Below are 22,172 nucleotides of genomic sequence, written 5' to 3'. Positions count from 1 at the left end.
TGTGTTTATATAAAGCTTTAAATACATTTTTTTCCAGTGTCGAGGCTTTCTGGAAATGCCTGACACTGTGTCAGGTACCTCACTCAGCAATGAAGGGATCAGATGCTGACCTCCCTTTGGAAAAAAACAGAAGCTTTACTTTCAGACAATGCAGGTGAAATGAAAATATTGCTAAAAGCTGGAGTACCATGTGTCCATGGTGATATGATGGAAAATGAACCAATCTGCAGTCATCTGCATCAAGAAGTCGATATGAGCTGCTAGTCCTAGGGCCAGAGATGCCTTTACCGTACTCCTCCATACCAGTGGGATTTACGGTGTGGTTAATTGGGTTGCTGATTTGCATAATAACAGGTAAGATGCTGCACGGCTCCACTTACACAGGCAGACAAAACTAGATCAGAGCATGCTCGACATTTTACCAACACATATCGTGACAGCACAAACATCCAGAACAGTCATGTATCGCTGTAGGAAGGACCTAGGGTTCAAAAGGGGAACGGCGTAAGGGTGTTTGATAGGGGGGAAATACATGCTCGGGATGCAGATAAAAAACACAAGAGCGTCTCCTTCCTTCGGGAATCTGGAGATGAGTCTGGAAGGGAAAGGTCAAGTAAGTTTTCCCCAAAACGGCATAGCTCATCGAGCTCTCGGAGTCATAAAGAAGCAGCAAGGAGACATGATTACAACCTACAATTTCCTGGCCTACTAGTATATAAGAAGAGGTAATATTTTGCCTGTAAACATTAAAACCCCTTTAAAAAAAAATTTCTCATTCACTGTCATTACGTAAAAGGTACTGCAATGCTACTAAACAACAAAAAGCTCGGAAGAGAATACTTCAAATACTTCATTTAACTTACACCCACGTGCAGGTAATAACTAAAGGACTCTAGGTTAAAAAAGCCATTGAATAAGACACACTTAATACTCTTATGTGCTCACCTTCCCATCATAGCGTTTCACTATAAACTGATCCAGGCCTAGGTCTGAAAGAGAAAAAAAAAAAGATACTTCAAGAAAAATGCTCTTAGAGTGTAGAAGTAAGCATTTCTTGGGTTTTCTGTTTGAGAGGGGATTACGAAGTAAAATGCACTGTCTGAATAACATCAGTAGAAAGTATAAGGACAGAGAAGGAAAATTTTTTTGGCTTCGTGCATTTTGTACTTTGTATTTTGATCATGAAAGACAACAAACTCATGGCATCAGAGAAGAAAACCTCCTTCTAGCAGTGGCAATAGGAGCACAGCTCCCAGCACCTCTCAAGAGCCTGAAACAGCCATCCCAAAGCAGAAGATTTCTGCAGTACTACCAGTCAAACATTTCACCCATGATGCCCCATGTTCATAAAACTCTTATTTTGTTTCTGATAACACCTTTTGAATGGCCCACAAATGGAAAAACAAAGAATTGTTCCCATAATTAATTGGGAGATCCCCAAATAAATCCAAAACTTGTTCAAATTTTAGTATAAAATTGCTAGTAAATAGGTTTTAAAGGAGGTAAGTTGTAGCTGCATTTGTAAGAAGGCAAGTGCTTTAGCTTGAAGGGTATTTTGGAGAAAGCCAGGGAGAGGGATTATTTATACTAGTAAATTCAATCTCTCATACCATCACAAAATGTTTTTTCTATCCTGAAGAGGGGGGCAAATAAAAATCCCAGCATTTGCAGAGTTAAGGCACAGAGCTCTCAATCTAATCCACAATGCCCGGCAGGCCATACGTACACTGATGAATGCACATATAAGCAAGATGACAAAAATATTCAGGAAGATTAATTATCTGAGCTTTGCAATCTGAGGTCGGGAAGATGCACCCTGAGTGGTGGACGATAAGCAGAACTCAAACTGAGCACTTCCAGTAACTCAGGAGAGCACAGGCCAATTTTCTGTTCTATGAAGAATAAAACCCCTCAGCAAAGCTATGTCCCATGCATTTTCTGCTACTGTTTATGATAATTATCATATCCTCATTTCAATTTAAATTAGAAAAAAGATGGAAAAAACCAAAATAAACCTCTCCCACGCCTGCTGTGTCACCTGCTTGTGAAGGAGGATAATAAAACCCTTCCCGTGTACTGGAAAGGTTCTTAACGGTTATGGTGCAGAAAATGGAGTTATTCATTGCTCCAGGATGACCCCTTCGACCCTTCTGAACCAAAGCAGCTAAAACTCCTCCATCACCAATTTCAAAGGTCACAGCAATTGTCAGAGGGCCTTCTGGATTTGTGAATATTCAAGCCAGAAAGAACCTTCTCAATATTTTGCATGCTTGACAATAGAGTGAAAATTGCATATTCATACACATTTTCAGACTTCAATCATCTTCTGAAGAATTTTGTCCTCCTCAAAGTTGTGGATATAAACGCAGTACAGTAAGTATTGTCACATTTAGAGGCAGGATTCATTTAATAAATGTGCTTATTTTACCAGAGACATTATCTGGTCGGAGTTCACCCCGACCATCCATCTGGATGCTGACCACTAAGCTAAGCTTAGCTGTATGTCAATGTATTGTGATAAAGTCATTTCTCAAGCACACCTCCTGTTCCCATGCCAGGAAATAGTGCTGTAAGACATATCTCTGACAGCCCAACATTACACATGTACTCGTGGAAAGCTAAAAAAGGACACAGGTTAAAAATAGCAAATGAAAGTATGTCTTAATGGCAACCCCTCCCAGCCGGACACTGCTATTGGGAAAGCAAACAGGTTTCAAAGAAGACCCAAAAATGAATGGATGCTCATGCAGATGAACAGCAAGAAAAGATGAACTAACAACTGTTTTCTTTTAGATACATATAAAAAAGAAATAGTACATATATTTCTAAATATAAATAATAAATATATATCTGTATAACAGATAAAGAATAATTTTATACATATATGAGTCTGTATGTACATACAGAAAAGTTTTTAAAAACAATCAAATGACGCCTAAAAAGGCAGAATACCTTTTTCTTTGGTATGGGTACTGGTAATAATATAAACTTTGTGCTCTCCACAGATGTAACATGAGGTGGGGAAAAGGGGAGGTGAAGTGGGGTATGAGTGGAGGGGACTAAAAAGGACAAGAGTTAACAGCAATAGATTACAATAGTGATGGAGTCAACAAAAGAAAAACACGGTGGTGAAATCAGGAGTTCTGAATATGCCTCCAGACTGGGGTTTGGTCCAGCCCCATTCACCTAAGCACGGAGATGTTTGTTTTCATGTGTTTCCTCAATTGCTATGGCATGTAACAAAAAGGCACAGGAAAACAAAACATCTCGGCAACCTGAGACTATTCCTGCACAGGACAGAGCAATGGTCTGACATACACATAGCTTTTCTGTAACTGCATCCAAACCCTCATGCCAGGTGTAGAAGCTGCCAGGTCTGTCCTCAAGCTTAAGAGCTCCGAGCATTTCATTATTTGCTGAAGAAACTGCTTACAGCACTGTAGCTGTTACAGAAATGTAGTTATTGTTACCTCGACACAATCACATCTGACAAGAAGCAAATATATAACCTTGGTTTATGCATGTCCCGGAGATCGGGGAAAGACATTTATATGAAAATGCAGCACAAAAATTTGTCACTTCCGCTGCTGCCTTTTTTCATGTCACTGTATCAGCACGCCCTGGAAGACAGCGTTACCTATTGCAGGCACGAGCATATTGGTTCACATCAGTGTTTCATGCTCACCCTTTCTCCCAGCCATGCACAACGATATCCCCCCTGCTCTGCTGCATTAACTAAGCTGCACGCTTAAGTCCCTCTATAAAATTCCCCTTACCGTAGCTCCCAACAGAATAAGCCTGAAAAGCTGAAAAAGAGCATTTATATATTCAAGGCATACAGTTTTACTTGATACATCTTCCTTTTTCCAATACAGTTTATTTTCTTTTTTATGGACTCAGCTACATGTTTTTCCACAAGTCTTTAACCTTAAAAGTTGGCAAAAGGAAACCAAGAAATAAGAGGGACTGTTGCCTGATGCCCGTGTTCTTCTTTCTTTACATTACATAAAAAACCCAAAAGGTTTTTCCTCCAGGACGTTACAACAGGAATTCAGCATCTGTGTAGGCTGGAGAGGTAATGGAAACACTGCACGAATGAGGACAATCACATCTGAACAAGGAAAGGAAAGAATGTTAGTTATTACATCTCTGTTATTCAAAAGGCAGTGTGCTAAGTTAAAGATACCGCAGGATTGTCTGGAAGTGATACACTCATAAAACAAATATCCCCTGGCTGAGCTATTGCTGATGAGCTGCAGGAACACAAGCTAATAGGCGTGTTTAACAGAAAAAAAGAGTTTTTCCAATTTTCACGGAAAAGCAGGGGTTGAAATACCATTCTCCCAGAAATTGATTAAAGGATTTCCTTCCAGAGTGACGGCAATGAAATCCAGAAGTCATTTCAGGAGGATACCTGGCTGCTTCACGAAGCCTCCCCGGGACCGAAGTCAGCAGGACGTGCACCACGGCTACTCCAGATTGCATACTGACCACCCAGAGCAGCTGGGCTTCAGTGCTTGTTTCTGCTCAAACCAACCCAGAGCTTTCATCACGACCTGCCCCAGAATACGCCTTTTACTTGCATGAAACATTGTACAACACCTCACCTTTCACCAGACACCTGGATTATCTAAGCCCCTTTTGCTCAAGCAGCCAAGGGTCCTGCGCCAGCCGCAGTGCCAATGGTGACCTGCAACGATTTCCTAATTTGCTCGCCATAGTCAGCTTGCTTGTAAACTTTAAGTACCACTATGTATTACTCCTACAAATTCTGATACCACCTAAAGTACCATCAGGGGACCAAAAGAAACAGGAGCACTGCCATAGAGTAGCCAAGCAAGTAGCATCACTATAAGTGTTATTTCAGATTAGACTGACACCACTTACTCACCAATAAAGGCTCCACTCTTATTCATGTGATGGTACTTTCACAGCACTCTAAAAATAAAAATGTTTCAAAATAAATCAAAATTACTTACACTCACTGCCTGCCACAATGGGGAAAAGAGGGTGTTGAACAGGAGAACTATATTCTCTGCATTGACTTCCTTCTTTTTGGGCTGGGGAGGATGTTTTAATGGATAAGGAATTATTTATATAAAGGAAAAAAACCACAGAATAACCTGCTGTTACTCTTGTTCAGCTCTAATCAAATCTAAAGTCAAATGCTTATTGTATTTCTATTGATTAACAAAAAATACATACCACAGATTCACTCAAAGCTAGCTAATTACCGCACTTGATAAATACCTAAACAATTACTAAGCTCTTCATGTTATCCTGTAAAAAAAAAAAAAAAGAAAAGAAAAGAAGAGCCACGTGCAGCAGATTATAGATTGCAGTTTTTAAAAATATTTAACAAGCGAGCTTCCAGGAGAACAATTATATTATGCCAAGAACACAGTTGAGATCAAATAGAAATCATCATGATTTCCTCTGGGATGCCAGCAGTTTTCCATTGATGGAAAAACCTTTTCAGCTCCTTCCAGTCTTTATATTCTTACCAGATTTTTCACATTATTTGGGTAACATTTACTCATCATCTGCTTTTCCTTTCCCATTGCTTGAAATATAACATGGACTCTTTTTCTTGCAAGTAGATGAGCAAAAGGGCTAATTAACAAGACTGAAGAAGAGCCTGATAACCATGCATGCAACATGCTACGTGATGGGAGGAGAAAAAGCTGGACCAAGTTCTCCCCTCCAGAGCTGTAACCCAGCTTCTGATTTTTGTATATTTTCCCCTGAATTTAAAATGTAATCTGCAAGCAAACAGTGAGCTGCCTGAGATTTCTCAGGGGGCAACACTTTCAGGTTTGTGTTAAAGTCCAGAATTATTTTGTCCAAGGAACTACTTTGCTCTCATCCATCTCTGCCTCCCTCAACAGGCAAGTCAGTCTCTTTAGGAGATGTGCATTCGTAACACAACAGATCAGCCATACCAACCCGTCATCGACACTGGAAGCCCTAATCATTTGTTTCTTCTGATGACTATCACATAAGCATGCACATAAATGCACCTCTCGCTTGCTCCTCCTTGGTTAGGTTCCTGATCCTTGCTTAGGAATGACATTTTCACAGAAAAAAACCCAGATCTATTCATCCTCCTGGTTCTGGGAGATAACCACCTAGTAGTCTCCCCTTCTTACTCACAGCCTTTCCCTGAAGACCTCTCCAGCAGCTGTATTTGGGGGAGAACACAGAAATAAGTCCCCATCAAAAACCAGAAGGCAAGCTCAGCATCTCTAGTTTCCTTCTGGGTCTTAAATATCCCAGTCGAACACTTTGCGCAAGTTTAGGGATCTGTACAAGCCTAGGGAGTCATACCCCTCCCCACCAGACCAGGTGAGCACTTGTCACGGCTCATGACTGCTGGTTCTGCAGAAGATCAGGTCTGTATTTTACAAACTTAACTCAAAATAACAAATGATCACTCAAGCATTGCAACAATCCAGAACCCAGCTGGTACTCAGCTGCTCACGAAGTACAGACATAAAAAAACCCCAACATTTAAAAATGGAGAATCAAGCTATATGGCCTGATCAAGTCACCAGATATCGGCTCCGTCCTTCACAGCTCCTATCCTCCAACACTGTCCTGCACGCAGAGGCTGCAGGGGCACAGCTGCTGCTTCTGGCTGAGCTTCGACAGCATGTTTGTGGTTTCTTGCAGACAAAAAAAAAACTGAACAAAAAAAAACCTACCAAAAAAACCCAACCAACCTTTCAGGGCATTTCCAAGACTTCAGATATTTGAGCTGCTGCAGAGCGTGGTGGATCTCGAAAGGCATCTTTCATGTGGCAGGAGTTTGGGTTAACCAGGGAGGTTAACACTGGGATGGAAGAGCAAGACTGGTTTGGGTATAACCTGCGTTCATTACAGGGTGCTGTGATGAGATATGAAGCCCTTTTTTACTTCTTTTAATCCTTACTACAAAGGCTCAGAAAAACCCTGGTACTGGCTTAGTGTGCCACAGCTCCTTTTTAGTCCAGGATGCCCCAAAATACTTGCTTCCCCCAGGAAAACAATGCAGAATGGAAACAGAGAAACTTGGGGAAATGGAGGGAACTCAGAGGCTAGGAAAGGGAGAAGCACTTGGCAGGCCACCACCAAGTAGGTCCGAGCACTTGGAAACGTTTATGTAGGCCAACAGCTATACAGGACTACAGAGAACGTGGCAGCAACGTCCTGCAAGTATCAGGCACGGTTACAGCTCCTGTGAAGTGTCATGGCTTCATACACCTTTTTCAGCAAACGCCCATGCTGTCTTCAAAGAGCTGCAACATCTAAAATGTTTTTTTTGCAAACACTTACCTTTCCCACGGGTGACTGAGGGGTAGTATTTTCAGCTGGTTTGGGGCTGGGGTACCAAGCAAGCGCCAGGTACGAAGCAACCATCCCTGCTCATCCAGCCTTGGAGACAAGCTACTTCTTGGGTACTGGAGGAGTGGGAGGAAACAACACCACAGGACTGCAGGGAGCAGATATCACTGCCCACGCTTCTGTTGGCGCTTGGACTTTCCAGATAGCATATAAAAAAAAATTTTTTTTTTTTTAAAGCAGCTTCAAAGTTTAATGCCATTCTTTGGCTTATTCTGACAGACGCTTCCAAGCTCAGCACGACTGTCACACCTTAAGCACAGCTTGCCTACTGGGGAAAGCTACAGCATAAAGTTTTACTGAACTTTATTTGCTTTAGAGAAAGCACTCTACAGGAGCTAATGAATTGGCATTTATTTTCCCCAAGCCAGCAAAACGCAGTCTAGAATTCAGTTGATGCTTTACTGACAATAAATCAAACTTTCCCCTATGTAATCCATAAAAATGAATCAGGCATACGATACCTCGCAGTAGATTAGCGGTTTAAAAATAAATACAACAGGGACTTAGATACCTCATTACTCCATATCACTTATATTCCACAGTATTTTCTCACCATAAAATAGCAGACACATTAACAAGAAGTTACTCACTAAAATTAGGACCAGCATCTTGAGCATTCAGAGCATCCCCTGCCCTGCTCATGTCTTAGACTGCTTATGCAGGGCCATATTAATTCACAGGACCAGAAGGCGATTGTTTCGCCACACAAACCTATCAACAAATACCACACATGGAAAACCTTGGGGCCAGTAGGACTGCAGAAAGTAATCCATAATTCAGTTCAAGCATTAACCTACCTAGCTAGTACGATTACAGCAGGCTACATCACTACCTGAAGGCGATTTCCAAGGAGCACTTGGGGCTACGTCACTACACAAAGGAAGAAGCTCCCTGGGATGAAGGCAGGATGCTCCAGCCCTGGTGGAGGGCACACCCGAGTCGTGACTAAAGGAAGAAAGCAGCCCTGGCATTTCCCTGCTAATCTATAATCTAGATTATTTTATGAGTCAGAAGTATCAAACAGATGTAAGGTACAGAAATACACCAGCCAGCAGGTAGCAGTCTTTGTCTTTAACTTCTGGTTTTAGAATAAGACCTATCTCTTTTTTTTTTTTTTTTTTTTTTTTACTACCAGCTTTTAAAATATTTGGGAACAAGGTTACGGCCGGTTTGACTTTACTGTAGCATTAAGTGTTTTACTCTTCTACTGTTCATTATGTATTAAAAAAACCATTCACCATGATTGTCATGATGTACAGTACTCATAAGGAACAACCATTCTAGCAGCAGCTTTGTCTAGAAGCAAGTCCGTGATGGTAACAGTCCTCAAGACAGATTTTCAAACCAACAAGATACAAGATGCCCATGCTCCTGCTTTGCGCGCTGATGGGCAGCCAAAGCTCAATTTCCATCTCATTCCACTTTCCAAGAGCACCTGTAAGTATCACTAAGGCAATCTTCTTCCCTTATAGGCCGCTTTGTGTCACTGACTGGCAGTATTTGCAGGCACTTAAAGGCATGACAGGCTCCACAGGGCCATTTAAGCTGCTCACCTAGCCAGGATAATAATAGTTACAGCAGAAAGTTAGTGGCTAAGACTGACAAATTATTTCCCATTAGTCACCTTCGCTTGTCTCCGAAGTAGGTGTTTTCTGAGCACTCTTCCACCTATTTTCTGGGCACACTTTAAAATGCACCAAGCATATATATTGCATGGAAGAAGTAAAAGAGAATCAGATGTGTTGAAATTAAACATTGGATGTTTTCTATTTTTAAGATAGCTGACAAAAAAGTGATTTGCACTCAACCAGGTGCTACTGCTTTTCAAATTACCAGTTCAAGGAGCTTTAGATAGATAAGATGGTAAAACACAATTTCAGCATCTATAAACATTATCTTCTGTTTATTGCTCAAAACACTTCCTCACTGAAGATGGAACCATGTAATTTATATGAAAACTACAGCCATTTTCAGGACTTGATGAAAACCTAAATATCAATTCACCAACACGCTTTTAAGACTAATGCCAGGATTATTTTTTCTCCTCTCCTGCACACACTTCATATTGTTGTTTTCTAAGCACAAGCGTACATGGTATTTATTTAGCAGCTGTCACTTAAGATATCAAAACAGTTTGACAGTTTGTACATAAATCCCACTCTCCAAAAGTTAACATTTGGGGGCTGAGGTTCTTCATTAATGCCTGCAGAGAGAAGACAAGTTTTAATTTGACAAAAGCCTGTTTCATTCTTTGAGATACACTGTGGGAGACCAAGAAACCTGATTTCCCACGTCTCACCCAAAACAAAAATCTCCTCCAAAACAGAAGACAGGCAAAATCCTCCTGCCGCCCCGCAAAAACCAACCTCTTCCCAAATGCCCAGGACACAGCTTTCCAGACCAGGAAAAACAGTGTCTGCTCTTCTGCCTGTTGTCTGCCAAAACCCCACAGGTACCAGAGCTGACATGCTTCCCTGCAATCCACAGAGAATTTGAAGCCAGCAGAGGTGAGTCCCACCCTGGCCAGCAGCATCACAGCTCAGCCAGACACACGGGGCTGCCTGGACCCCTTTATTGCTAGGGTCTTCCTTGTCAAAACATCTTCCTTTTGAAGGTTTACGAACAGTTCTTAAAACATTTCAGTTGAAGGTAATCTTTCACTCGTAAATATCCAAGAAAGTAATCTCATCTGCTCTTCAAAGGCTTATACCAACAAGACCTACTATGCTGCAATAGCACTTCAGGCAACATGGAAGGGATTAGGCTAATTTTGGGTTTGGAGCAGAGATGGAATACATAGCTTCAGGAGGTGCTTTCTAGCCCTAGCAATCCCAGGTTCAAAGCTCCCAAGAAGCATACCGTGACCAACACTCCTGAACCTGAATGATCACTGTTATTTGGCACCACCGCGCTGCTGCCAGTCAGCTGGGTTCAAGCTGGCATGGACACGCAGGCTCTGCTGGAGAGATAAGCGTGACTCCTGCACAGCTGCACTGGTAGCTTTCTGCCTTGCTCCTGCATTTGTTAGATCTCCATTATCCCTCTGCACATCGCCGCACTGCCCTAACATGTGGGTTGAGAACATAACTTTTTTTGACTGTGGCAGCACCCTAGAGAGCAACCTCCTTTTTGTGCTGTACTCCTCAACATAACAAGACAGACAATACCTGACAACATAACTGTTTGATGGAAAATATAAAGATAAGGTAAGCAGAGACTGGAGAGTTTATTCCCCTTCATTGTATTAGTTTCTCCAATTACTACACACACATCACTTACTTTCCGGTTGTTTTTCATTAGGCGTTATCGATCTCACGAAATCCTGCGGTGTCATAAAAACCTCCGATTCACCATGCTCATTTATGACTTTCAAAGTGGCAAAATATCTGAAGATTTTGTCCGGCGTGGAGTAGGCTCTGATCCTGTTCTCGTATTCCATCACCTGGAAATGAAATTTAACCAGCATTAGCTGTGCATGGTTCCTCCCCCAACACCTACATTAGCACCTTAGTCCTCTGAAGGTTTTGCCACATGACAACAAAGTTGTGTGCAGCAACTCAACACTTGAAAGAAATAATGCTGAAAGGGTCAAAATTCCTCCTATCCTCAGCCTTTGAACTACCAGGAAAACTGGAAGTATCAACTCCTGATGTCCCAGAATTAAGAACAAACACTAAAAGTCTCTACTATTGATAAGTTTTGACTCTATATGATGGCAGAGAAAAAACAAATTCCCTGAAGACACTTTTAAACATGAACATAAAAAAGCACTAGTATCACATCTGTGAGTCTAAAGCAGCTCAACATTTTAACCACAGCGTTGAAGGGTCTGATTTATGATTAATAAATTAAATAAAAGTCTTGCAGAGCTGGGAGAGACCTTTACTTTCAAGCCAAGTCTTGGAAAAAACTACTTGGAGCCGCAGCTGGTTGCTCAGTCACCCAACCTCATTTTTTCCTCTTTTCTATCACATTGGCAAAAATCTGCAGAAACATTCTTTACTCAGTCCTCTTCTCCCCACCGATCTGCCACTTGCTAACTCTGCCAGTAGTGATTATTTTGTACCTAGAACTGTTTTCCCCAACACACAGCTAGAATTAATCAAAGAGAACAGGAAGCTTTTATAAACAAAAATCATAACATAAGACCACAAGGGAGGAAAAAGGCACAAAGAGCTACACTTCATTATGTATTAGAGCAGAAAACTTTCCTTCTTAGTTCAGCTTTTTATTCCTGCATTATACACCATGTTTAACAGTCCATAATGTACTTGGAAACCTTCAGTACATCTGGCCAAGAGCCACAGGAGAAAAAAAAAACAACCAACCAACCAACGATCTGCTGAAAGAGAACAGGCAAGATCAAGGGTACTGCCAAGGCATCTGTAGATCATTTATGGCTTTAGTCCTGTTTCAGCCTTGTCCTTTAACTCTAACAACTTCTCCACCCTGATGTTTATCAGAAAGAAAACACCCTCTCTAATTTTTCATATTTCTAGGATAAGACAAGCCAAAGGCTTTTAATCCCGCAACCCAGGCTTGGGCAAAGTAGCTGGGGAAAGCAGAACCTCTCTCCTCTACACTTGTTCCAGCTCAGCTCTCTGGCAAATGCAACCAGGGGAAAAGCAACATGTGGCAGAAGGTCCCACTGATATGGCTTTGACATTATCTAAAGCATTCTCCCTATTTTTTTTTCTCATCACCATAGCTTTTTTTTATAATCAAGTCCATCAGGAACACAGAAATGTCCTTGCATCAACCAATACAACCAGCTCCCTCTTTCCTGCAGCCACCTGCATAGAAGAAAATTTTTGTCACTATTGCCTTTTGTTACTAGCCTTTGCACCTAGAATCAAACTTCATCCCATTTTTACTGCTTCAGTCCACAAGGTCCTCCAAAGATAAGGGCATTGGATCAAAAGCAATTGTTTTATTGCAAAGTTACAAGTCATTGTCTATCAGCCGAACTGCAGTAAATGACAACATGCACTTTCCAGCTGCAAAGCTGCATGTGTCTGTCTACAGCTCCCACCTGGCAGGCGGTAACTTGTTATGCCATATTGATCTTTTGACTTGTGATTGCAGGCCCATATCCCACTCCTTCCTGTAGCATGACCTGATCTCGTTTATGAATAACACCTCACCGAACTTGCTCAGCCAAAAAACCACAGTTAAGTACTTTTACCTTCAAGCAAGGCAACTAAAACCAGCTACAGTGTCAAGCCCAGGACTGGAGCCAAGAGCAGACACTACAGACGACAATCAACAGCTCCCTCCATCCATGACACCCTTTCAACACAGCCTGCTTTCTAGCTAAAACACTTGTCTGCCTGAGACTTTACATTACTCCTGATTTTCCAAGCCAGTGGAATAATTTCTTGCAGGGCACTATCAAATGCCTTCCTTCAAACCAGCTAGGTAAGTTGCACCTCTTTTACTCAACAACTCCACTGCTGCACCAGAGACATTAGTCTTGACATTTCTGCCAGCAAAACCATGTTGCATCCCATTCGACTTCACATCTGCAATGGATCTTTCCGCTGTATCTGTTTTAAGATCTTACTAAGATGCTACTGACAGGCCTGTTGCTGTCAGGTACTTATCTTCTCATTTTTGGAGTATGGGCCTCGCCGTTGTTCCTCACCTAACATCTTTACCGAGACTCTTCCTTACCGGTCCAGCAATTTCACTGCCACCTTTTTCTTATCCCAAGCTCAGGGTGATCCTCAAGGCCCCTGCTGTATTGATGTTAAGCAGTCTACATTTTGCTTTGACTTTGGGCACAGCAATTTTCCAACACCCCATTCAGATCCATGCCGCACCTTCAGGTCCACCACTTGATCATCACTTGCAACAGAAGCAAAGTGTCCATTTACTATGTGGCCCTTTCCTAGATCATTTGCCATCCCATCTTCTATCCAGGCACACTGCAAAATGAAAAGCTTCCTCAGATGACTGCCAGACACTCATGAGAGTGCAATTTTGAATACGCAGCTCTAGAGCAGGGAGGGTCAGTCTGTCGCTCAAAAGCCACGTATGGCTCCCAAAGCAATGTGGCGTGCCTCACAAAGCCTAATAACAACACAGGCTAAAAAAAGGTCTCGTGTCTCAGAATGCAGCACACCACCACCGCACAGATCTGCAAACCCAGAGGTTTGTCCCCATGCAACAGTCTGTGGTTTCATGAGAAATATAGAAGTGGTTTGGGCCTTCCCCTCCTCCAACAAAAGCAGCTGAACGCCCTTGTAAAGATAGGACTTAAGGCTGCAGCAGATGGAGAGCTGATAGTTTCATTTTGCATTAGGTCTCAGAGCAATATCAGACAGCACAATGGGAAGTTAAGGATTTTTAATGACCATCTTCTTCTGACAGAGTTTGCCATGTCTGGACGAAAAGAGCTAAGCTGACATACCATCTCCATGAAAGCTCAAAGCAGCCCCGCTAAGCCCACTGCAGTATAAGGAATGGGTGTTACCTGTTAATCGATTTGAGTTTCAGATCCAGAAGGGAATGTGATTATGTACAGCTCCTCAAACTTTTGTGGGAAGCTACTGTTAGTTTTTAATATTTGCAACCTTTTGAGTTCCAGCAATTAGCCACGACATACAAAAACCCCACAATTTTCAGGACAAAAGCATTCCTGAAAAAATATGAGGAACAACAGTCTTGAATAACTCACAATCTAGACCAAAAAAGTAGAATCTAAAACGCTTGTTTAGTATCTCACAGGCTGTTTTCATCACAACCGAAATCACACTTCTTCCTCAAACTTCCCTATGAGAAGCCAGCAAATGCAGCAACACTTCTTCCCTTTTGCCCGCAGTTGAACTCACAATTACCTTATTTTTGCTAACATGATCTAATCAGCTGGCAAAACCCAACAAATATGCTATAACCCATCCCTCTAAACTTCAAGACTGGCTTGAACATGAAGCCAGATCAAGAAGGGAACAACCGAGACCCTACAAACAGGAATAACTCACATATTCAAGACTGAGTGCTAAATAGAAAGTGGGCAATAATACGGGTGCCCTGACCTCTCTATACAAATGCAGAGATAAAAAAGCACATGTGTATGTATTTGGGTGTACACACCACCATTTTTGAGGGTTTTTTTACACTACTTCTATACAATCTGGACATAAAATCATCCCAGACAAGTCTCTCCTCCCATGACCTCTTGCCTATGAAATACTCCAAAATACTTTCCTGGCAAAGCGTGCACCCCAGGCAGCTGCCTTCCCCCAGTATGCACCAGTCCTCGACGCAGTGGACACCAGCCAAAAACTCTCATCCTACCCCCAGAACTGCAGCCTCATGTAATCAGGGGCCTCCAGAAAGGTATTATGTGACCAAAAGGGAAGTGTCCCTTTTTGGCATTTATTGATAGAGTAGGTACTGGAGGAAAAAGATGAGCAAAATCCCTACTGCTCTACAAGAGCGAAGCTGCTGTTAAGACAGTCAATGTTTATGCTAAGCCTCAGGTTAAAAGGAAAAAAGTTAAATCCTGTGCAGTCATGAAAATAAAGCTTCACTTCCAAAGCATCACCGGGCCCCCCCGACGGTGCAGCAGAACAGGAACTCTGGCAGTCCAGCTCCACCGCACACATCTTAGCAGGGTAAATTAATTGGGATTCATTTTCTTTGGGTTTCCTACTGTAATGCACACTGGAATGAAGTCGTAGCACCACTAACACTCCTAAGGCAGCATACCTGCAGGACCCAGCAAACACTGCAAGCGGATCTTGATAAAGCAGTCCTAACGCTGCATGCAAACTCTTTTAGCAAATTAATTGACATGTCAGCCCACTCACAACACGTATTACCGCTCATTAGCCTTCAAACTATAAAAGCACTCAAACAATCTTTTCCCTTCCTCCCTTATGCAGTCAGGACCTTTACATGGCATGGGCTGCAAGACAACACATGCCCTGGAACCAGCCACACATGATCCCAGCCCCAGCAGATGCCAAGTGATTTATATCTCAACTTCCTCTTCACTGAATCACTACCCAAAATAGCAATGTCATGCCTAATTTATTATTTCACCACTAATCATCAACTTCATTAAAAGCAACATTGAGATAACAAACAAGTGTTAAACACTTTCAATTAAGCTTAATTTTTTTCTCAAGGAAAACCCCACACTATTTTCAATTAATTATGGGAAGAGTTGGAAAGGGGTTTTACTATGGGTTTTGTTTGTTTTTTTTAAAAACATCTAGAAGAGTCAGGAATTCCCTAGGTGCTACACAACTGATTAGGGGAGCAGCACATCCTGGGAGCAGCCCTGATTTTGAGTCAGGAGCTGGGGCACACCTTCCTCTGTCATCTGAGCTGGAAACATTCAGACGTACCTCCTGAGATGACTCACTAGGGCAACTGCTGATCAAACACCAAACCTACAACGGAGCTGCTCAAACATAAACATGGAACTGGGTACCTGGGAGACTACCAGTTACACCCTGCATTAAACAGAACAAAAGCACCACTGGCATTCAGGTCACAGAAGGTACATTCCTTCTTAAGGCTGGAGCAAAAAGGGCTTATGTTGGCAAAAAGATTGAGAGGTCTGTTTTAAACAGTGCTCTCCCTGCTGAAATTGCTGCTCCCGAGTCCAGCACTGTAGGAGGAAGGCAGGCTGTGGACTGAGAAGGGATCCAGGCTGCCCATCGTTCCCACCGGACCTCTCGGGCACCCCCCACGCCTGGCTTGCGTCTTATTTGGAAAGCGTGGCCACATTCCTCCCTGCCTAGTATGGGAAGGAAAGAGCTGGTCAACGTAGGCATGTCTCCTAACAACTGGAATAAAAGTCCTCGCTTGCAAACAAGCATTCTCTGGCTTCCCTGGCCAGAAGCAGCCAGCCACATAAGACAAAAATCAATCATTACATTCACTGTATCAACAAATGTTCTTTTTTAAAAATAAGAGTGTGGATGAAGTTGGATCATTTCTTTGCTCTTTGCAACCTGCCTCCATCTGCTGACACTGGAAAAAATAACCCGCTTTTCTTGAGTGGTACTGGCAAGAGTCGAAGTTCTGCTGAAGCTGTCAGAGTACCTGACACCCTGTTGCCAAGAAAATTAGCAGAAGCCAAGAACCCATATTCCTGGACAATTCTGAATATCTCAGCATAGTATCTTACAACGTAACTTCACTGAGCTGCCACCAGCATGTCACAACAGGGAGAGTTTGGAGCCCCAAATACCACAAGGCACTTGAAATTTCAAGTTGTGTAATCTACTCTAACCAAGAACAGAATATGATTCAGCAACTTCAAAGGAAACAGCTCTTAATTTTTTATGAAAAGCTGCTAAGCCACTATATACGACCATCCACAATTTAACAGCTAATGAGATGCAGCCTCCAGGATATGGACTTAAAATAATTACCAGAAGCAAATCATACAGAAAGGAATTGTGAAGAGCATATACTCCCATTCTCCTCTTTGGCACTGCGAAGATACTAAATCATCAAACACAGCCCAATAAAACAGACATCCAGACAGGTTTAAAAAAATAAAATACTGCTGTCTGCCAACTCTCAGCTAGAGGACCCTCCATCAGACCAAATCACACATCTTGTAATAACAGTGGTTACAGATAGTACCAAACTAGTTGTCAGACAGTTCTGAGGAGCCCAAAGCTCTCAGGATTGCCCGACAGTGAAGGAAGGTCACAAGTTGACAATATAGTTCATTATTCACGCTTTCCTCCTCTTGAAAGTGTGTCTGATATGAAAATTAAATAGGCATAAGCATCAAGAGACACAACTAACCATGAATAGGGAGTGAGGCTGTATTTCAACAACTACATTTACATGGAATAATTAAAGGAAAAATTAAAGTACGCCTTTCCTATAACCCTCCCTTTCATATAACCCTCCCTTCCACACTCATCCTCTACTTCTTCCTACATACACTGTGTATGTTCACAGGCAAACAGACGGACTCAGACACACACATGCTGGATGCCCTAGATGGTTTTAAAGCTTTTGCACTGATTCCCTACTTTGCATGCACCATCCTAACAGCCATTAAGGCAGGAGCCTTGATTTCTCAGTGAGCCACTTCTCGGATATCCAACTCGAGATGGGATCCACTTCAGAGGATCAGCGTACCGTGCTTTCCAATTAAACAAGTTTCAACCTAAAGAAACTCAAGGTAGCATGCCAACCAAGTAGGTTCCCAAAACAGTAAGGTCCCTTAGAAAACAAACACAAGTACAGAGCAAAAGCCAGACTCTATACACGCGCTGTACCACAATCTGAATAAAATGTTCTGCAAGTTTTCTCCCTTTTTCCACTGCAGTGCAACAGCTGCAGGTATAACATGCCCAAATTTGGTACCTTACGGTCCCTGAACCCGGAACACTTCTTCTTCTTCCCTTCCGGCTGAGCCTCCTCGTCACCCGATGCAACGGCCTTTCTACCCTCGCTGCCACTGCTCTCCTCCTCCTCCTCGTGCTTCACCTTCTCGCTCGGCTCTGTCCTCGGATTGTGTTTTACAGAGGATGAGTCTTCTGCATAGGCCCTGTACAAGGGAAAAGAAAACACCAGTTCAGGAAATTACTGAGAGGAGTGCTAAGGCTACAAAGATGGCCCTGCAAGGGTCTCCCTGAATGAAAACTCGTTCCAGTTCAGCGTGGAAGATTGCAAAGCAAAAGCAAAGAAGTGATCAGTCTCCTTGGAATACTGTGTGCTTTTCCCTGCTGTAATCAAATTTCCACCCCCCCGAAACCCAAACTAATAATCACAGTAAGCTTTCCCAGTCCAAGAACACCAGAGCAAATCACTCAGTGAATTATCGTACCCTCTCCCAAAAACTACACATACAAGAAAGATTGGGAAGGGCATACCATACCTCCTCTAGAGCTAAATTCCACTCCCGCTCCCCCAAAAAAGATTTACATAAAAGTGATAGAAATGTGTTTTACCATCAGCACTGCAGGATTTAGAAAGAATAGCCTCTTTGTTTCAGCTCAACCGATTTATTTTCTATCTCTACCAGGTGACAGGCTGTTTTATTTCCCTCTTCCACCAATGACTTCTAAACTCAAGTGCTACAGGATTTGTGACAACGAAAACTGGAGCTGTTTACCCTCAAGCTGGAAATACAACTCTGGCAAAGGACTCCCATCCCTTGCTGTTCAAATACAAAGATCTTCAGCGACCCTGTTTGTAGACCAAGACTCAATACTCAAAATTGCTCAGTCTAAGCCGTGAGCAACTCGCAGAATTGCAAATGGCAATAAGGTGGTTAAATAAAAAGCAGAATAAATCCATAAGCCAAACAATGCTATGGCTTTCCTACGCTTTACTTGTAAAGCGGTTTATAAACAGACAGAGCTCACACCACGTTAACATCAGTGCAATTATAATCTCTAAGGATACGTTAACATGTCACAAGCAACAAAGCGAACGGTTTGATGACATTATTTCTCTTTCTAAAGGACTCAAACAGCTCAGGCAAACATCCTAGCCTACCTGTAACTTAAGCAAAGCCATCTTTACTTCGCATTCCTGGTGATTTATTTTGGACTAATCACAGGGTACAGGGCTCACACACAGTTAGATGCCGCTCATTAGCCAGCAGCCTTCAGATGAAGGCTGGTACTTTGGTACTCCCTGTAACTGTGAACACGGTCATTTACAGCTGCGTGAGTTTATTCAAGAAAGGCTGCCTTGGGAGAAAAACAAAAACAAACCAAGATTTTTGAAGTCTCCGAAGCTCTAAGCAAAAGGCTACACATATTTCATCCTACCAGTTTCCTGGAAAACACAGATGTGGTATGTAAAATTAACAGAGAAGAGTCTGTGCCTGTCTCCCCAGCAATACACAGCTTTGCAGCAATTTCAGCGCATCATCTTCCAAAGAGAAAGTGAGGGTAGGTGCCCCTTCAACTAATTTAAATGCTACCAAAATAAAAGACAACTCACTCCTTACCAACATCCAATAATTCGCTAACAGTCACCGTACAAGATAAATGGGGAAGGGCTAAAGAACTCAAATCCTTCCACAGTACCAGTGGGAAGCAAAAACTTTATTATTCTAGAATAAACTCCCAAAGAGCATACTTAATAGAGTGAACCATGACAAAAGCAAATTAACTTTTGAGCATATTGTGATAACTACTTCAGCAAACTACCAAAAGCACTTGAACCACCACCACCAAGTTCCCAGCATTGCTTTGAAATGCGATAACCCACGGCACTACGGCTAGGTTAAAGCAGTTCAGAGGTTTCTAGTCTATGCTGGGACAGAATACAACTCCATCGCAAGGATTTGATTTAATAAAATACACAAATGCTTGGTGAAGAGCAGTATTCTCAAAGCCTTTTCATGCAAAATAGAGTCTAACATGCCAGCCCTTCCTTTCTGAAAAGGTCCTGAGCCTTCATCTGTCAATATATTTTCTTAAGTCTTACAGCAAACCACCATCTTTAAGACTTCCACTGAAACAAGCTTTCCAAGACAGGATCCAAACCTGAGTCCTCCATTAGCATCTTAAGATAGGGAAATTATCTCCCCAGAAGAGCCAGGCAGCTGATCTGTCTCTTGGAGCATGAAGTCCATGCTGGGACCTCTCCTGAAGCCTTTCCTGAAAGTTTAATCAGCACTGGCACATCCTTGCGGAATTGTGGTTTTGGCCGATATTCAGTTTGCTAGAATAAGCTGTTGCCAGCTGAGGCTACAACAGCAGCGCTGACAAGGAAAGCCCTTGTGTAGGCAGGACACCGGTCTTAAGCGGCTCTGAGAGAATCTCTTGGGAAAAGGTCCCAGAGACAGAAAAGCAGTAGAAAATTGATTGCTTATCTACACAACCAAGCTAGTTTGTATGAAACATGCCAGAGAATAGCTGTGTCAGTGAAGATTTGCTCCTGTAATGCTTGACTGACAGCTAGCAAACCAGGGAAGGGATAGATGAAATTCAAAATCAAACATTTTCAGCAAATCCTACGCATTCCTTCAATCCATCATGCTGTCAAGCCAGTTGGCTACAGTGATACAGACATAGGCTGTTTGAATACAGTCAGCTTTTTTTCCCCCCCTCTAGTTTATCTAGATAGTTAACTCTGCTCTATAGTTAGATCACCTTCTCAGCATACAAGCAAAATGGGCTATGAGAATAAAAGCAGAACTTGTTGTCTACCTCTCAAGCAAGGTTTTAAACGGTACCTGCTATTCCTCACTTCCAGGCCACAGTCCAAACTACTCACTGAATTAACCATTGAATGACCCACTCTCTATGTACACCTACTATTCTGTGTATTTTACATCCTGCACAACCATCCTCTGTTGAAATTCTTGGCTTCCAACACCTGCAACTTCCATACTGCGCCCACATAAAGGAGTCTTTCAATGCAGATGTCAGAGTATGGCTGGAAAAACCCCATAGCTCCAGAAACATCTACCCTGCTGGACTGCCATCAGCAAGAGAAGACTCTCCACCTCCTTTTTTGATGAGACTGACTTTCCAATGGCATGCCTGTTGCTACAGCTTCTGCACAAAAGGGAAATGAAAATACAAAGATTCCCTTCGCTGTGTGCCAAGACCAGCTGCCAGCCTCTCTCCATGCCTGCCCCGGATCCTAGCTGCCAGGATTCAACCCTCCCAGTCTATTCAGGTTTTTGTTCCCCCCTAGTGAAATGAATGAGGCAAAGACCATATTTCCCACCTACTTAGTAACCTCTTCTTTTAATCCTTGGAGAAAGCCAACAATCAAGCGTAAGATTAGGTTCATCATCCCCAAAGAAAACCACCTAGCTACCACAAAGGTCTACTCAATGCTAAATTCCCGCTTAGCAAATCATTCTTTGAGAAATCCAAATGCATGCAACCATAGGACATATATCCACAAAGGATTCCAGGACTCATACCAGGCATTGGCAGGATAGTCCGCAGTTGCAGGTTTTCCAATTAAAGAAATCACAATCCCTCACTTAACAGTATTTTTCTTCTTCTTTGAGAGACAGAAGCAGAACAGTGTACTAAAAGAACAAAGCTTCATGCCAGAGATAACAGTGCTCAGTTATTCTAATCCTGAAGACAGTAGAAAAGTACTTAGCAATCTATTTAGTCTCAAAAGGAAATGTAGGAGATCTAACAAGTAGTTGGGCAGTCAGGAGTCAGCAAAGACCTTGCCACCAAACAAAAAGCAGGAGAGATGAATCCTGCCTGACAGATGTGTTCTTCAGTTGAATAGAGTTGCCACTCTCCTTGCATGTAAACATCTGGAGACATCCAAGTGAGGTTTAAAAGCCACTTAAAACTTCAGGCTTTCATACTGAAATGCAAAAGCAAGCTTGGACACAATGTTCATAAAAACAGGCACCTCCAGGGATGGGGAGTACTTCAAGTGAGGAGCTCTGTCTCATCCTCAGCTCAACCATGTCCAGCAACTAAATTTGTTAGCTGAAACTTTAGTAAGAAATTAACCAGAAATTATGAAGTCCCACAGCCCAATTTTTTAGGATGTCACCCCACTCACAGGACTTTTTACTACTTTGCTTCCTTCCTTATCTTTCACAGTACTTGACACTGACGTAAATTAGCACAATGAATCTGTGGCAAGAACTGCAATGAACACACCAAAATTAAGACAGATTCCAGAGATGGATGTGAACAATTAGATTGAAAAGACAGCTCTGGATACCAGCCATAGCCTAAAATAGGTCCAAGAACATAAGGACACCGCAGCATGGTCTGTGAGATGTGCACGTCCTTCCTTCCACCCCAGCCAGCAACAGGAACGATCCTGCAGAAAGCACCTTCATCTACTGACGGTGC

General features: G+C 42.4%; 1 protein-coding gene across 3 annotated transcripts in view; it reads right to left on the bottom strand.

Annotated features, from left to right (window-relative positions):
- Positions 1-22,172, bottom strand: part of MICU1 (mitochondrial calcium uptake 1) — a 116,983-nt gene that overhangs the window by 72,701 nt on the left and 22,110 nt on the right. For all 3 annotated transcript variants that reach the window (XM_009325783.1, XM_009325785.1, XM_009325784.1), the window contains exons 3-5: positions 17,731-17,914; positions 10,663-10,825; positions 946-989 (exon numbers count right to left, since the gene is read on the bottom strand). In XM_009325783.1, coding sequence (XP_009324058.1) covers positions 946-989; positions 10,663-10,825; positions 17,731-17,914 — 391 coding nt within the window. The remainder of the gene's footprint in view (positions 1-945; positions 990-10,662; positions 10,826-17,730; positions 17,915-22,172) is intronic.

Source organism: Pygoscelis adeliae, unplaced genomic scaffold (genome assembly GCF_000699105.1).
Source record: "Pygoscelis adeliae isolate BGI_AS28 unplaced genomic scaffold, ASM69910v1 Scaffold4, whole genome shotgun sequence".
In the NCBI taxonomy this organism is placed as follows: domain Eukaryota; kingdom Metazoa; phylum Chordata; class Aves; order Sphenisciformes; family Spheniscidae; genus Pygoscelis; species Pygoscelis adeliae.
This window is presented reverse-complemented; position numbering and strand designations above follow the sequence as displayed.